This window comes from Rattus rattus, chromosome 2 (genome assembly GCF_011064425.1).
Source record: "Rattus rattus isolate New Zealand chromosome 2, Rrattus_CSIRO_v1, whole genome shotgun sequence".
Classification (NCBI taxonomy): domain Eukaryota; kingdom Metazoa; phylum Chordata; class Mammalia; order Rodentia; family Muridae; genus Rattus; species Rattus rattus.
Genome location: NC_046155.1, coordinates 153,421,108 through 153,436,950, shown reverse-complemented (window position 1 = coordinate 153,436,950; position 15,843 = coordinate 153,421,108). Strand labels below are relative to the sequence as shown.

Below are 15,843 nucleotides of genomic sequence, written 5' to 3'. Positions count from 1 at the left end.
AAGGGCGTCAGAAGTCCACAGAATAACCCGTTTATGGACATTTCTTCATCTAGATCATTTGACTAGAGACCTGTCTGCCCCCTGACAGGACCCCTTGAACTTGAAGAAGAAATTGAGCATCAATGGGTTACTCAAATCGTGGTGACACAGCCACTGAGCAAATTGCTTCAATTCATCTACAGACAAAACACTGTCCAGAAAAGGACAAATTATGCAGAATAGTCGACTGATAATCTCTGCCAAGGCAGGGTGATCAGCCCTTCAAAATCTGCATTACAAAGGTCTGTCAGATGATCCTGGGCCAGAAGGCTGAAGACTGATGCTCCGACATATTAAGGAATAGGGGGACTGTCCAGGTGATCAGCAGTCTCTATAAATTGGCTAAGCTTGGAAGCCATGTTTTGTGCTTCCCATATTTTCAGGTAATATTAATCATTCTTGGATTTCTGATGTGGTTGGAGACTGGTAGTCTCATAGACAACCCATCGGTTTAGTATTGAGAAAGTTGATGAATCCGTTAGGGTGGTTTTCAGGTGGCATAGGATCTAGAACCAGGATATAGTCAGGTATAGTTTTTAGTATAGATGACATGGTTAATGAACAAAATTGATGGACTGGGTGATGAGTGTATTGTTGGTTTTATAAATTGCAGAATGGTAATAATAATACTTAGTTCACATTGAAAGACCCCCTCCCAGAAAGAGAATTGTACAAGCCCAAGGCCCTCAACTATAGAAATAAAAAGTAAGTTTTTAGATACACAGACTCAGAACTAAAACAAGCCTGGAAAAGTTCAGATGTGTCCAAGCTTTGTGGGACTAGCTGACCCATCATTTAGACGAAACAGACCATAAAAGAAAACAAAATACAGAAACCAGTCTAAATTATTGATATTGCTTTATGGGCCACCTAACAAGAGATAAGCCCCTAGCCCCCTGACATTCCGGACGCCCCAACCACTGGTATTCTCTTGCTGTGTGACAACCTCATTTGAATAGCCAATTGGGTCAACATACAGGGCGCCTCACTTGAATCCACCAACCATGCATCTGCTTCTGTAAGCCTGCTTCTTGCTCCCAATACCTATAAAACCCGTCCCTGGTTCTGCTAAGCGCTTCCAGTCTTCGAATTGACTGGGACGCCCACAGATACCTGTATATCCTGATCAATAAAAATCCTCTTACAGATTACATCCTGTGGACTCGGACTGGTCATTGGGCTCGAAGATCTCCCTCCTGAGAGAAGATTCTCTCTGAGAGTCTTACAACATATGTATAGGGAAAAGGTTTTTTAACTAGACAAAAAGGGGGAAATTGTCGCGCCCACCTCGGCCGGCAAGGAAGACGCAACACGGTTGGATTCTTCTCAACAGCCTTTACTGCAGGACACCTTCATTGTTGACACAGGGAGGCGGCAGCAGCAGCTGCCAGCCCTAAGTGTTACAACTCTAAGTGTTACAGCTCCAAGTGTTACACCTTCAAATGTTACCGCGCCGAGCAAAGCCGCTCGCCTTATATACACAACAGTATGCTAATATTCTTTCAGGGATTGGTGGGGCACGAGTCACCCCACTGTCATCCCAGCTACTCGTCCTCCAGAGATTGGTGCGGCATGAACCTCCATTAGCATAGTACCGCCCCAGCCAGGCTGACGGCAGGTGCAAAACACCGCGCATGCGCAGTACTGTTGTTCACCACAGGAGGGCGCCAGATTCACCTCATTATCATGCACAGCTGCCCTGACAGGATATTCCATGTGTGGTAAGTTACCACATTGACGTGGCTGGCTTTTTATCTTTACTGGACTCCCTACAGGGAAATGTTGTGGTTTTGCCTTGGAGTTCTCTGAATTTGTAAAATTTGTAAAATTTGTAAAATAAAGGCAAGAGCTCGAGATTTGGGCAGAGGGAGGAGTCGGGAGCGAGAGGAGAGGAGTCAGCAGAGGGGAGGAGTCAGAAGGGGGAGGAGAAAAGAAAGAATCGAGGAGAGAGTCGTCGCGGGAGAAGGAGAAGCTGGAGACCTGGCAAATAAAAGGTACAAGGGATGAGGGATTTGGGAGCTAGGAATAGGACAGTGTAGGGTGGATCTGCCCAATGTAGACGCTAGATTGTTTTCATATTAATTGAGTTGCGTTTTCTTTGTACGGGCTGATTCGGGTTGGAGAGGAAACTGCAACAGTCCATATCTGGTGCGTGGACGTGGATTCTGTTTGAATATAGCCATATGTGATGAACTGGGCAAGGGAAGCAAAGGGAGGGGCATCTCTCTTTGGGGAGGAGGCTCAAGAGAGGAAGACAAAACTCCATGGCAGAGAACAATTTCTCTCAAGCAAATTATTTCCAAGTTAAACACCAAGAGGACCAAGTAGACAAGGTGTCCTATACACGATTTCCCCAGATGTGTCGCGCCCAACCTCGACCAGCAAGGAAGACAGGACGAGCGAAGCAGTTTTACTCAGGAAACTTGATACACTCTTCGGACCCCGGGGAACCCCCGCACCACACTTAAATAGCTAGCGCTGGCCAATCCTAGCAAGCCACGTGGGTCATGCAGATAGGCTGTCACTATGCGGAAGCTAGCAGGCCAGCCAGGCATAGCCAAATAAGGTCTTGTTTACTACCATTGGGAGGGTGGAAGGTGGAAACCAGCGCCATCTTTGAGGCGCGGCACGTCGCAGCTCCCTATATTTCAGTATCTGGCTCAAACTGCAGCTTAACCTTAGCTGCTTTCAGTTTGAGGTGGACTGTTTGATCCCACCTCCCAGTGGAGTACTAGAGCAGCCTCTAGGGCCTGTGGCCTGTGACAACTAGCACAGAAACCCCCAGAAACAAGTTGGTCTCACCTGGCCTGAGACCACCAGTGGGGGGGACTCTAACTCCCCTCTGAAGGGACTTGAACCCCTCAGACAGCGGACGCGGACAACACAAGACAACATGAAACAAAGACGAGACAACATGACTCGAGACAAAACAGAAAGGAACACAGAACACAGATTGCTCGAGCTTACCTCCGATCTCTTGGCCAATTGTGGTCTGGGGGAGTGCAGTTCCTAGCCAATGCTCTAAAATGTTGTAAGACCCCAAAGTGAAACTTTATTTCTTCAGAAGCATGGAAAAGTGAGGATGTTCTGTTGTTTGCCAACTTTGATTTAGAGCGCTGACCTCCAGTGACATAAGGAAGGCCTCCCCTGGCCAGCTTCCATCCTAGCCCCTGCCTTCCCCTGCTTCCCCCGCCTTCCTCATCAGGATCAGGAAAGGGGGGGGAGAAGGAAGTGTTGCGGGCGGGGGCTGGAGAGATGGCTCAGCGGTTAAGAGCACTGACTGCTCTTCCAGAGGTCCTGAGTTCAATTCCCAGCAACCACATGGTGGCTCATGACCATCTGTAATGGGATCTGATGCCCTCTTCTGGTGTGTCTGAAGACAGTGACAATGTACTCATATAAGTAAAAATAAAATTAAAAAAAATTTAGAGGTTGGGGATTTAGCTCAGTGGTAGAGCGCTTGCCTAGGAAGCACAAGGCCCTGGGTTCAGTCCCCAGCTCAAAAAAAAAAAAAAAAAAAAAAAAAAAAAGAACCAAAAAAAATTTAAGGAAGTGTTGTGGGCGGAGGTGGAGTACAGGAGACCTGAGGGTTGGTTGCACAGAGCAAACGGAGGAGAGAGAAAAATCTCTTTTTAAAATCTCCTTTTAACCTGATACTCTGAATCAGGTCAGCCTCCACCCAGCTTTTCGTTCTGCTCATCTCGAGACTTAAGGTAGTTTTGATGTTAAGGTCCTGTTCCCCAACTGGTTCTTGCTGAGCGGAACTTACGTATTTCTGAAGCAGAATTTACATAGTTCCTGAGCTCCACCTAGAATATGGACGCACGCGGAAGCGGAGTTCGGAACAATTTAGCTCTTGGAGAAAGCCAAAGTAGAGGCGGCATCAGCAGAAACCCATGGTAGGAAACTGGCAAAGCATCGGCGGTAGGCGTTCAGTCCTAGGCGCTGCAGTTCCAGTTGTTTCCAGGCCAATCCAGATCCCTGGTGACTCCAGCCTCAACCCCAGACATATGGGCTCTATGGCTATAAGCTGAGGCAGAAGGGTTATATCTGTGGAGCTGGCCCTGGGGAAGGCCAACATCCCCCTAAACCCTCCCCCTTCTATATGGGTGTTCCCCTCCCCATCTCCCCCCACTACTGCCCTCTCCCCAACAATCACGTTCACTGGGGTTTCAGTCTTGGCAGGACCAAGGGCTTCCCCTTCCACTGGTGCTCTTACTAGGCTATTTATTGCTACCTATGAGGTCATAGTCCAGGGTCAGTCCATGTATAGTCTTTGGGTAGTGGCTTAGTCCCTGGAAGCTCTGGTTGGTTGGCATTGTTGTTGATATGGGGTCTCAAGCCCCTTCAAGCTCTTTTAGTCCTTTCTCTAATTCCTTCAATGGGGGTCCCGTTCTCAGTTCAGTGGTTTAATGATGACATTCGCCTATGTATTTGCTGTATTCTGGCTGTGTCTCTCAGGAGAGATCTACATCTGGTTCCTGTCGGCCTGCACTTCTTTGCTTCATCCATCTTATCTAGTTTGCTGGCTGTATATGTATGGGCCACATGTGGGGCAGGCTCTTAATGGGTGTTCCTTCTGCCTCTGTTCTAAACTTTGCCTCCCTATTCCCTGCCAAGGGTATTCTTGTTCCCCTTTTAAAGAAGGAGTGAAGCATTCGCATTTTGGTCATCCTTCTTGAATTTCATGTGTTCTGTGCATCTAGGGTAATTTGAGCATTTGGGCTAATATCCACTTACCAATGAGTGCATACCATGTGTGTTTTTCTGTGATTGGGTTACCTCACTCAGGACGATATTTTCCAGTTCCATCCATTTGCCTATGAATTTCATAAAGTCATTGTTTTTGATAGTAATAATATTCCATTGTGTAGATGATCACATTTTCTGTATCTCTTCCTCTGTTGAAGGGCATCTGGTTCTTTCCAGCTTCTGGCTATTATAAATAAGGCTGCTATGAACAAGTGAAGCTTGTGTCTTTTTTATATGTTGGGGCATCTTTTGGGTATATGCCCAAGAGAGGTATAGCTGGGACCTCAGGTAGTTCAATGTCCAATTTTCTAAGGAACGTCCAGACTGATTTCCAGAATGGTTATACCAGTCTGCAATCCCACCAACAATGGAGGAGTGTTCCTCTTTCTCCACATCCTCGCCAGCATCTGCTGTCACCTGAGTTTTTGATCTTAGCCATTCTCACTGGTGTGAGGTGAAATCTCAGGGTTGTTTTGATTTGCATTTCCCTTATGACTAAAGATGTTGAACATTTCTTTAGGTGTTTCTCAGCCATTCGGCATTCCTCAGCTGTGAATTCTTTGTTTAGCTCTGAACCCCATTTTTTAATAGAGTTATTTGTCTCCCTGCAGTCTAACTTCTTGAGTTCTTTGTATATTTTGGATATAAGCCCTCTATCAGTTTTAGGATTGGTAAAGATCTTTTCCCAATCTGTGGGTTGCTGTTTTGTCCTAACCACAGTGTCCTTTGCCTTACAGAAGCTTTGCAGTTTTATGAAATCCCATTTGTCGATTCTTTATCCTAGAGCATAAGCCATTGGTGTTTTGTTCAGGAACTTTTCTCCAGTGCCCATGTGTTCGAGATGCTTCCCCACTTTTTCTTCTATTAGTTTAACTCTATATGGTTTGATGTGGAGGTCCTTGATCCACTTGGACTTAAACTTTATACAGGGTGATAAGCATGGATTGATCTGCATTCTTCTACATGTTGACCTCCAGTTGAACCAGCACCATTTGCTGAAAATGCTATCTTTTTTCCATTGGATGGTTTTGGCTCCTTTGTCAAAAATCAAGTGACCATAGGCGTGTGGGTTCATTTCTGGGTCTTCAATTCTATTCCACTGGTCTATCTGTCTGTCTCTGAACCAATACCATGCAGTTTTTATCACTATTGCTCTGTAATACTGCTTGAGGTCAGGGATAGTGATTCCCCCGGAAGTTTTTTTTATTGTTGAGGATAGTTTTAGCTATCCCGGGTTTTTTGTTATTCCAGATGAATTTGGAAATTGTTCTGTCTAACTCTCTGAAGAATTGGATTGGTAGATTTGGTAGACGATGTATGCCCCTGGTTTCCCCGGGAAGGAACAATTGATCAGAAAAGGTGACTCAGAGTTGGAGATTGTTTTAAAGACTGTTATGAGGACCTTCAGTTATTGGTCTCATATTAATGACATCCTTAGAACTACCCCTGGGTGGCCAGACCTTCAGCACTTGGTCACAGAAGGGGAGCGTTCGTTGAGAGAAAGTTCGTTGAGGGAGGCTGCCTCCCTCCCCTCACACACTGACCCTATCTGGGGAAAGGAGTCAGTCTCTGGCATTAAGTCACTATTAACATGGAGAGTGCCTTTGATCCTATCCCTGCCAGACCTACCTCCGATGTGAAGACTGTACCCAACGCCCCACCCAAAACATCATAATACCAACCCAGTAAGTGACTTTAACCTTCTCTTCAAAATGTAGGCAATGATGGTGTTTTACACCCCGCCCCCCACAGGATGAGGCTAAATTAGAGGAGGGAGCTGCTCGCTTTGAGGCCACTATCCTGCTGGCCACAGCCAGAGCTGGTACCCACTTTCCATCATTCTTTCCCCCTCCGCCTTATGGCACTCTAGATGCAGTCCTTGAGTCACCCCCTGTCTCAGATGCTTGTCGCCAGCTGATCAATGATGTAGCATTGCTGAGACACCTGGTAGAGACTAGAACAGGTACAGTTACTTAAAGCCCTTCAAGATTTAGAGGCAGCATTGACAGAGCTGACACCCTCACATCGTCCCCGGCTTAAAGCCAACAGATCAGGGTAAAAATCAAGAAAAGAAGCATAAAGTTTTAGCCTTTCCTCTCTCACTACAGAGTGGGGCTAAAGTCCTTAGAGACCCCTCCACCCCAGGTACCCTGGAGGAATAGGAGGGTCGAGCTACAGACGATGATTCTAAGGAAGAGGCGGAATGTCACCCCGACTCACAGGAGCTGGGAGTCGCCCCCGCAGCAGCTAGCTCTGGGTCCTGCGCAGTTCGTGCTGTGTCAAATCCTTCACACTATCACTACCAGCCCCTAGATTTCAAAATATTAGAAAAACTCAAAGCAGCGGTATCAAATTATGGCCCTGTAGCTCCCTTTACGTTGGCACTCTTAGAATCCTCTACTGAGGGATGGCTCGCGCCAAGACAGTTTTCGTAGTTCGCCTAAGCTGTGCTCTCAGGTGGTGACTTTGTGCTTTGGAAGTCAGAAATGGCTGTGGCCGCAAAAGAAATTGAAACGAAAAATCATGCATGTCCCGATACCAGGTCATGGACAGCAAAAAAGATCCTTGGTGAACCGCTGGATTAATACTCAGATGCTATTTTCTCCTGATCTTTTGACTCAAGTCTGACAGGCATGCCTAGCAGCCTGGAAAAGACTGCCTCCCAAGTCTGGCTTCTCTTCCGAGATCACTAAGGTACTCGAGCGAGCTGACAAACCATTCATATCTTTTGTCAGCCGTTTGACCAAGACAGCAGAGCATTTATTTGGTGTCCAAGAGCATGAAAATACCTTTATTAAACAGCTAGCATTTGAAAATGCCAATTCCGCTTGCCAGGATATTCTCAAACACCACCGGTCAAAGCCTCTGGTGGAGTATGTATGCCTCTGTGCAGGGGCAGGAACAAGCCATGCGATTGGTTTAGCTATCGGAGCTGCTTTTCAAAGAGCGGGCTTAAATAATTCTCAAAAAAACCTGCTTTAGCTGCAAACAAGTTGGTCATTTCCTGTGAGAATGCCCCCACCCTCGCCAAAATAGAAGACCTCCAACTGAGGGACCACCGATTACTCCCCATCTGCTGCCTTAATTACAAAAGGAAGAAAAATGTCTAGACAATATTTTGGAAAAGACCCTGACATTATCATTGTCCCCTATACTTCAGAGCAGGTTGACTGGCGACTTCAGTCCAATGACGATTGGGCCATAGCTTGTGCCTCCTTTGCAGGGACCATAGATAATCATTATCCAAATGACACCCTTATACAACCCATAAAAATACACTTATTGACCTTTCCTAACGTTACCTCCCAAACCCCGTTATATGAAGGTACCTTGGTATTCACAGATGGTTCCTCAACCAAAGCAAAGGCGGGTAGAGCAAAAACTACAGGAATAGCAATGCACTAGGCATCTCAGAGGTCTTAAGGTCCAACGGGCTGTGTTGTGAATTAGAGAGAGCAAACTTCCTTACGTAGCCATGAAATGATTTGAAAACATGCATGGATATAACTGTAGGAAGAGCAGTGATAAAGGCACCTTGTTCCAGGTGTCGGATAATAATAAGCAGGCCTATAATAATAATAATAATAATAATAATAATAATAATAATAATAATAATAAAAATTATAACAATAACAATAACAATAATAATAATAACAATAATGCCTATCTCATGCAGCAGGAATTTAGGCCTTGAGAATTAAATAGAGGGAGAGCCTGGAAATAGGCTCATCCAGTAAGTGGACAGAGATATTAAATAAGTCACTGAGGCCTTGATCTGATGGAAGGTCGGGACAGGGGACAGTAGTAGCACCATCTTAACAAATAATATTTGTTCCTCGTGTCTTCTTCTCCCTGGTGCTAAGGTTAGAGGCCTGCATCACCTCACCTCACAGGGCACTGCTCACTAAGCAAGCACTGCCAACTGAGCTCAGTCCTCCTCGAGGTGCACAGTGCAGAGAAGGCACAGGAGTATGACGTCCAATCTTTTCCCTGAAGGCCTAAAGCTAATTCCTCATCAGACACCTTCAGAGTCCCCATCTCAAATGACAAACGACAGAGGCACATGTCCAAGCCTGCTCACATGTCTCTTCAAAGTGTCTCTTGTCTTTCTGTTTAATAAATTCATTGACTGCTTCTGAACTTGTTTTCTGTGACAGATTTCGAGGTCCAGGCGCATCTCTGTGTGACCCACCGTGCTCTAAGATGACCTCCACAGCTGCCCTGCTCAACCGGTGGAACTGCGTATCCAGCTGCTCATAACAAGATGGCTTCACAGAGCTGCCAGAGGGGCCCGGAGAATGCACACATGCACCCCAAGGGGCCATGTTGTTCTGCTCTCTGCTTTTTCTCGGAGGGCTCACGAGTGGCAGAGTGGCCCGATGGCTTGCTGAGTTTACTGTTGCTTCTGTGGTGCCTGCTGCCCTCAGCAGGTAGGATGCAGATGGAATGGGAAGGAAGAAGGACAGGCTGCTGTAGCTTCTGCCGTCCCTGGTGGGCTCTGCTGGGTTCCCACTTACTGTGGTTGTGGCTCCGTCACCCAGCCTGCACTATGAGGGCTTTTGTGCATAGAGCAGAAGACTGAGTGATGGCTCAGTCAGGCTTTGAAGACCTACTGTATGCCTTTTGCCTTGACTGTAGACCTTTCAGTGCTTTGCTTCTTCACCCATGATGTGGGAACCAGGGGGAAAGTTAGAGAAAAACTATGTCACCCAGGCATTTGTACTAATGTTTTTGCAGAGGTGGGAGGGAAGGTTTTCGTCTCATGGGAACATTCTAAGGGAATTAGTTTTGTCGCCTGGGAATCTAAGTTAAGGGTCTGTCTGTTTTAGCTCTAGGATAGTTTTCTGTTCTGTCATCATGGCAGACAGAGCTCTCTTGTAGCTTACACTCTAGTTGATGTCTCTAATCCCAGTCAGAGGGCTCCAACCTCATGCCATCATCATCCCCCAGAGTCCTCACTTCTAAACACTGACTCAGTTGGGGTTCAGCATTAACCTATGAATTTGGGAAGGATAGAACTCTATCCTCAGCACATCCCCAAACATGTTCATGGACTGAAAATGTAACAAGCTTATAATATCCCTAAATTGGTCTACAGACTCATAGGTGAGAACCTAGCAGACTTCTTTGTAGAAATTGATCATTTGGGGCTGCTGAGGTGACTTGACAAATTAAACCTAATGACCTGAGATTGATCACTGAAGCCCTAATGGTTTAAGGAAAGATCTTATTTCCACAAGTGTCCCCTGCCTCTACAGAGATGCCACAGGCCCATGTGTGTTCTCTCTCTTTCTCTCTCTCTCTCTCTCTCTCTCTCTCTCTCTCTCTCTCTCTCCTCTTTCTCTCCTTCACTCCCTCGGTCCCTCCCTCCCTCATTAATATACTCAATACATATAAATTTTTGTTAAAATTTTTATGTTATTTTAAAATGCACATAGACCCCTAACAGCTAAAGGAATTGTGTAAAGAAAAGATAGGTCTAGGGGATCTATCTGGGATAACACGGTAAGAGCTTTTCTGAGCTGTTCAAGGCTGTATAACAAGGGCTATTCATTACATTCCCAAGCCTGAGTACCATGAGCCTCCTATAACTGAGTTCTCATATTGCCATAGGTGGACTGGAATTGGAGATGGCAGGGACCACTCAGATAGTATTCCTACATGAAGATGTCACCATACCCTGCAAAATCCTTGGCTCTCCGCACCTCGACCTCAGTATTGTGGGAGTCATCTGGTCTTTGAAGAAGGACGGGGATGAATCCGAGGTCCACGTGTTTAAGTTTTATGGAGATCACTTAGAGGTAGTCCGGCCTGGAGCCAGCGTGTCCTTGTTGGGGCTAGAACATGGAGATGCCTCACTCTACCTACCCAGGTTTGAGCTATGGGAAGCAGGAGAATACCAATGCAAGGTCGTGGTGACCCCTGAAAAGAAAGAGGGGACAACCAGGCTAGAAGTCGTTGGTGAGTTCTTCATGGAAGTGCCCTGTGGTTCTGATGCTGCTGGAGTAGTGGTGGGTGTGTGGATGGACAAGCGGAGTAGAGGGTCAGAACATGGGTGACGGAATCAGGGGACACGGCTTTCAGTTTTGCCTCTTGCAACCCAAGTCCATAGGCAAATGCTGAAGAGGACGAGGCAGGGGGATCTTGAATTTAAGGCCACCTTGGGTTATACCGTTTAGGCAGGGATGTATACAGCTTAATCGTAAAGGGTTTGCCAGGCTCTGACTTCAACCCCCAGGTCTGTTCAGATTCAACGAAACTAAAACCGCTTGACAACCTTTAGCAACTTCCCTGTTTGTCTGAACTGAAGAGGGCTTTTCTGTCCACAGAGGTAAGAGTAATCTACTTAAAGACTTAGAGGAAAGAGTCTGGGAACAGCCTGCTGTAAACAAACTTAGGAATTCTCTACCCCAGCCGTCTCCACTGAAGGGGACGCGGGAAGATGTCCGGAAGAGGAGCTCAGTGTGGGCTGGGGCACCACGACCTCAACTCAGATCCATCTTTGTCTCTTCTGACCTGGGAGAGCAGACCGAACATGCTGTATCTTGGAGTGAAGTCTTCCATGTGTCGCCCAGGCCAGGGTCTCACTGAGTTGCTGAGAAGGGATTGGGCATGAGCTGAACTCTTAGCTTATTCTTCTGCTCACACCAACCTCACTGCAGTGCTGGTCTCACTTCCTTCTGCCTTCAATCCCATTGCACCTCCCTCGGGGTCCTTGGACATTCTCTGTGTAGGTTGTCATGCACTTGGTATTCGCTGGCACTCCCTGTGCTCTTTGGGGTTCCTGAACCTCTCAATTGCTGCACTTTTTTAACGTGAGTATCCTTCCCCCCTACGACTGTGTTCTTCAAGTCTTGGCTTATCTTTTTTTTTTTTTTTTCTTTTTCTTTTTTCCGGAGCTGGGGATCGAACCCAGGGCCTTGCACTTGCTAGGCAAGCGCTCTACCACTGAGCTAAATCCCCAACGCCTTGGCTTATCTTTTTACTGCGCCACTTCTACACAGAAGTGTTGATTTTTAAATTGTTTTAGCAATCCCAATGTACTGTTCTTTCCTTAATAGTTCATGGTCTTACGTTATTTCCTTATTAGGCTTTTTGGAAAATGGTTTCAGGTAGCCTAGGCTGGTTAGCACATGCTGTGTAGCTGCCGCTAGCCGCAGCGCTCTTCCTCCTGTCTCCATCTCCCGAGTGATGGTGTTGCAGTTTGTGCCTCCACAGCAGGCCTTTTGTTTTGTGTGTTGTGTCATTAGTGTCACAGCAGTTTTCCTGAAGGTTGCTTCCCGAAGGTGCTCCTGACACTTCTGAATCGACCTGGGATGGCCGCGCCTCCCTACAACATCTCTCTACAACGAACATGCTAAGCACCATATAATGGTGTCCGCTAGCGCTGTGCTCGCTCACTGCCTTTTCGGATTCTCAAAACTGCTTGATGATAATTTCATGAAGTTTGCTTGGCAAGATTGCTGTGCAGATGGGGGCCACTGCGTGTCAGCAGTCTGCTGGTGCTGCCAACATGTCCCACGCATGTTAATTAAGCCGTGTCCCAATGTGTTCACTCACCTCTCCTCAACTCTCCTCAGGGGTTAAACATGTTGAAGAGAGCTCCTTTGTCTCCTCCAGGGAGCCCCCGGTTTCCTGTGGTAAAGTAAGAGGTCTGCAAGGCTGTCGCTGAGGTAGACGCCTCTGTGCTGTGAGGAGAGAAACAGGTAGTTGGCTCTGGCTGACCTGTAGTTTTCCTTTCTGACAGCTCACCCTAACATGAGTTTGTCCGAGAAACCAGCTACAGCGAGAGATGGTAAAGAGAAACTCATCATTTGCCAGCTGGATGGATTCTACCCAGAAGCCCTTGACATAAAGTGGATGGGGTGTGCCCTGAAGGATTCCCACTTCCAAGAGATTACTGAGGGTGTAGTCACCGGTCCCACTGTGAAGAATGATGATGGCACCTTCAGTGTAACCAGCTCCTTGGCCCTGAAGCCAGCTCTGGAAGACCATATGTACCAGTGTGTGGCGTGGCACAGATCCTGGCTCATGCCCCAGAGTCTCAATGTCACCGTTTTTGAGAACAGTGAGTTTCCTCCCAGGCTCACCCTACTTGCAAACACGTGGCTGGAACGTGGGATTTTGAGAGGTTTAGGAACTTTGCTAGGGAAGGAGAGGAAATTGGGGGCTGAAGGCAAACAAGCCGGGTTCTTGTTCAGCTCACACCAGAGCCACCTCATGGCCCAGAGGCAAATGCATGTGGCGGTGTATAGGATCGTCATGGCTGTTTATCTGCTCAGAATAGCTTCAGAATGTGGAAGTTTCTGAGGCAGGGAGTAGGGAGCTTGCCAGCTCCTTGGAGCCCCAGGACTAGTACCATCCTCTGAGGATAAGAGACTGTCAGCCAGGGGCCAGCTCTGCCAGGTGAGCCAGTGCCCTTTCCAGTCAGGCAATAGCTCCTTTCAGATGGTGTTTGATGTTTAAATCCAATCAGTAGTCCTGTCTTATGGGGGTGTGGAAGCCATAGAGTGTGGTCCCAGTGTTTGTTCTGTGTGTGTGTGTGTGTGTGTGTGTGTCTGTGTGTGTATGTGTATGTATGTATGTGTGTGTGTGTGTGTGTGTCTTTATGTGTATGTGTGTGTGTATGTGTGTGTATTTTGTGTTGTGTGTGTGTGTTTGTGTGGTGTGTGTGTGTGTGTGTGTTTGTGTGTGTGTGTGTATGTGTGTGTGTATGTGTGTGTGTGTGTGTGTATGTGTGTGTGTTGTGTGTGTATTTGTGTGTGTATGTGTGTGTGTGTGTGTGTGTGTGTGTGTGTGTGTATATGTGTGTGTATGTGTGTGTGTGTGTGTGTGTGTGTGTGTGTGTGTATGTGTGTATGTGTATGTGTGTGTGTGTGTCTGTATGTGTGTTTGTCTGTGTGTGTGTGTGTGTGTGTGTGTCTGTGTGTGTGTGTGTGTGTGTGTGTGTGTGTGTGTGTGTGTCTGTGTGTGTGTGTGTGTGTGTGTGTGTGTGTGTGTGTGTGTGTGTGTGTGTGTGTGTGTGTGTGTGTGTGTGTGTGTGTGTGTGTGTGTGTGTGTTTCTGTGTGTGTGTCTCTGTGTGTGTGTTTGTGTGTGTATGTATGTGTGTGTATGTATGTGTGTGTATGTGTGTGTATATGTGTGTGTATGTGTGTGTGTATGTGTGTGTGTATGTGTGTGTGTGTGTGTGTGTGTGTGTGTGTGTGTATGTGTGTGTATGTGTGTGTGTGTGTGTGTGTGTGTGTGTGTATGTGTGTGTGTGTGTGTCTCTGTGTGTGTGTGTATGTGTGTGTGTATGTATGTGTGTGTATGTGTGTATGTATGTGTGTATGTGTGTGTGTGTGTATGTGTGTTTGTGTGGTGGTCCCAGTGTGTTTGCTGGTGTCCCAGTGTGTATGAAGTGGTCCCAGGGTGTATGGTGTATGTGTGTGTGTGTGTGTGAGTGTGTGTGTGTGTGTTGGTCCCAGTGTGTTTGCTGGTGTCACAGTGTGAGTGGTTATCCCAGTGTGTGTGAAGTAGTCCTAGTATGGGAGTGTGTGTGTGTGCGCGCGCGTGTGTGTGAGATCAGGACACAGAGGAGATTGAGTGCTCAGCTTGCTTTCTCCTTCATGTTCAGCCCGGGATGCCACTCATGGAATAGTGCCACCCACAGCTGAAGCGGGTCCTCCTGTGTCAGGTAACCTAACATAGATAATCCTTTATATATGTGTGCAGAGCACTGTCTGCCATTTGACTCTCAGTCCTGTCAGGTTGGTCAAATTGACACTATTAACCATCATTACAAACTAACACTCTCTCCCCCCCTCCCACTCTCTCTCTTTAGAGCCAAGATCCACGATGATATATGTCACCATCATAGGCCTCTGTATTCTACTGTTTTCAGTGATAGTTTGTGGCCTTTGGAAATGGAAAAGACTTGCGACATCCAACACAGGCCTGTGTCTCAGACTTGATGTCAGGTGTGTGTGATCACAGTCACCAGATAGTGTCGGGGAGTCCTGGGGATGGGTCCTGGGTGTTGAGAGTTGTTTTAGGAAAGGCTTTTCCATCTGGACTCTGTGGAGAAAGGCTGTGGACCCTCTGCCTGCCCAAGGGATCCACTTCCACTGTAAATTGCATCTGACCTTGCTGCTTGAGACCAGGTCTTCGAGCTATGACATGAGCAGCACTGTTCTGTGACACACGGAACCCTCAGCAGGGGAGTCCGTTCCCAAACTGCTCATATTTTGTTAACACCTCAGTGAGCCCGCTAACCACAGGGTTTCAGTGAGTGACCCAAATCTTCTAACTTCATCCCCCTGATGTTTGTAAGTAAAATCTTGGAGTATCACCCAAACAGTCAAAGAAAATAGTGGAGAAGAGGCCCAGGAAAGCATTGTAAATGTGTTGGTTAGAAGGTTAGAGGTCACGTGGATCTTAGCTGATTATGGGCCCACCAAGGCAGAATCTATGCGAGGATAATGTTTCTCGTTGCACTCCGTTAGGAGCACTGGGGCAGTGAAGGACATAAGGACTGCTGGGGCTGCAGAGATGGCCCAGCGGGTAAGAGCACTGGATGCTCGTGTATAGGAGTCAGGGGTTCAGTTCCCCAACATGGTAGCTCACAACCCCTTGAGACCATCTCAGACCCACAGGCCCGTGCACACTCATTTGAGCGTGCACACAAATGCATAAGGACAATATAGAGTATGCCTGTTTTTAGAAGAAAGGAAGGAGGAGGAGCAGGAGAAGGAGGAGGAGCAGGAGAAGGAGGAGGAGGAGGAGAAGAAGGAGGAGGAGGAGGAGAAGAAGGAGGAGGAGGATGAAGAGGAGGAGGAGCAGGAGCAGGAGCAGGAGAAGGAGGACAAGGACAAAGACAAGGACAAGGACTGCTGATCCAGAATAGACCAACTCATTTGTGGAAATTGTTTTCCTAGTTGGGGCTGAGACAATGTGACACCTGTGCAAAAAGTTGCGCGGAAGTGTTTTCTGTGACACTGAGGTTGGTGCTCCTTCCCGCCTTTCTCTGGCCCTGACACAGGCGCTGTTTGCCATCCTTCAGGAACACTTAA

The 15,843-nt window shown here is 47.1% G+C and overlaps 1 protein-coding gene across 1 annotated transcript; it reads left to right on the top strand.

Annotated features, from left to right (window-relative positions):
• The first annotated feature begins 9,055 nt into the window (after positions 1–9,055).
• Ncr3lg1 (natural killer cell cytotoxicity receptor 3 ligand 1) lies at positions 9,056–15,843 on the top strand. Its single transcript, XM_032893590.1, has 6 exons — positions 9,056–9,221; positions 10,405–10,752; positions 12,539–12,859; positions 14,409–14,468; positions 14,616–14,757; positions 15,813–15,843. The coding sequence occupies exons 1-6, from the start codon at positions 9,056–9,058 to the stop codon at positions 15,841–15,843; spliced, it is 1,068 nt and encodes a 355-aa protein (XP_032749481.1).

What these genes read in the sequence shown, in the direction of transcription:
- Ncr3lg1 (XM_032893590.1), top strand. Translation starts at nt 9,056, where the DNA reads ATGGCTTCACAGAGCTGCCAGAGGGGCCCGGAGAATGCACACATGCAC. An exon ending in AACCAGGCTAGAAGTCGTTG is followed by an intron (nt 10,753 to 12,538) that starts GTGAGTTCTTCA and finishes CCTTTCTGACAG; the next exon opens with CTCACCCTAACATGAGTTTG. An exon ending in TGTCACCGTTTTTGAGAACA is followed by an intron (nt 12,860 to 14,408) that starts GTGAGTTTCCTC and finishes CTTCATGTTCAG; the next exon opens with CCCGGGATGCCACTCATGGA.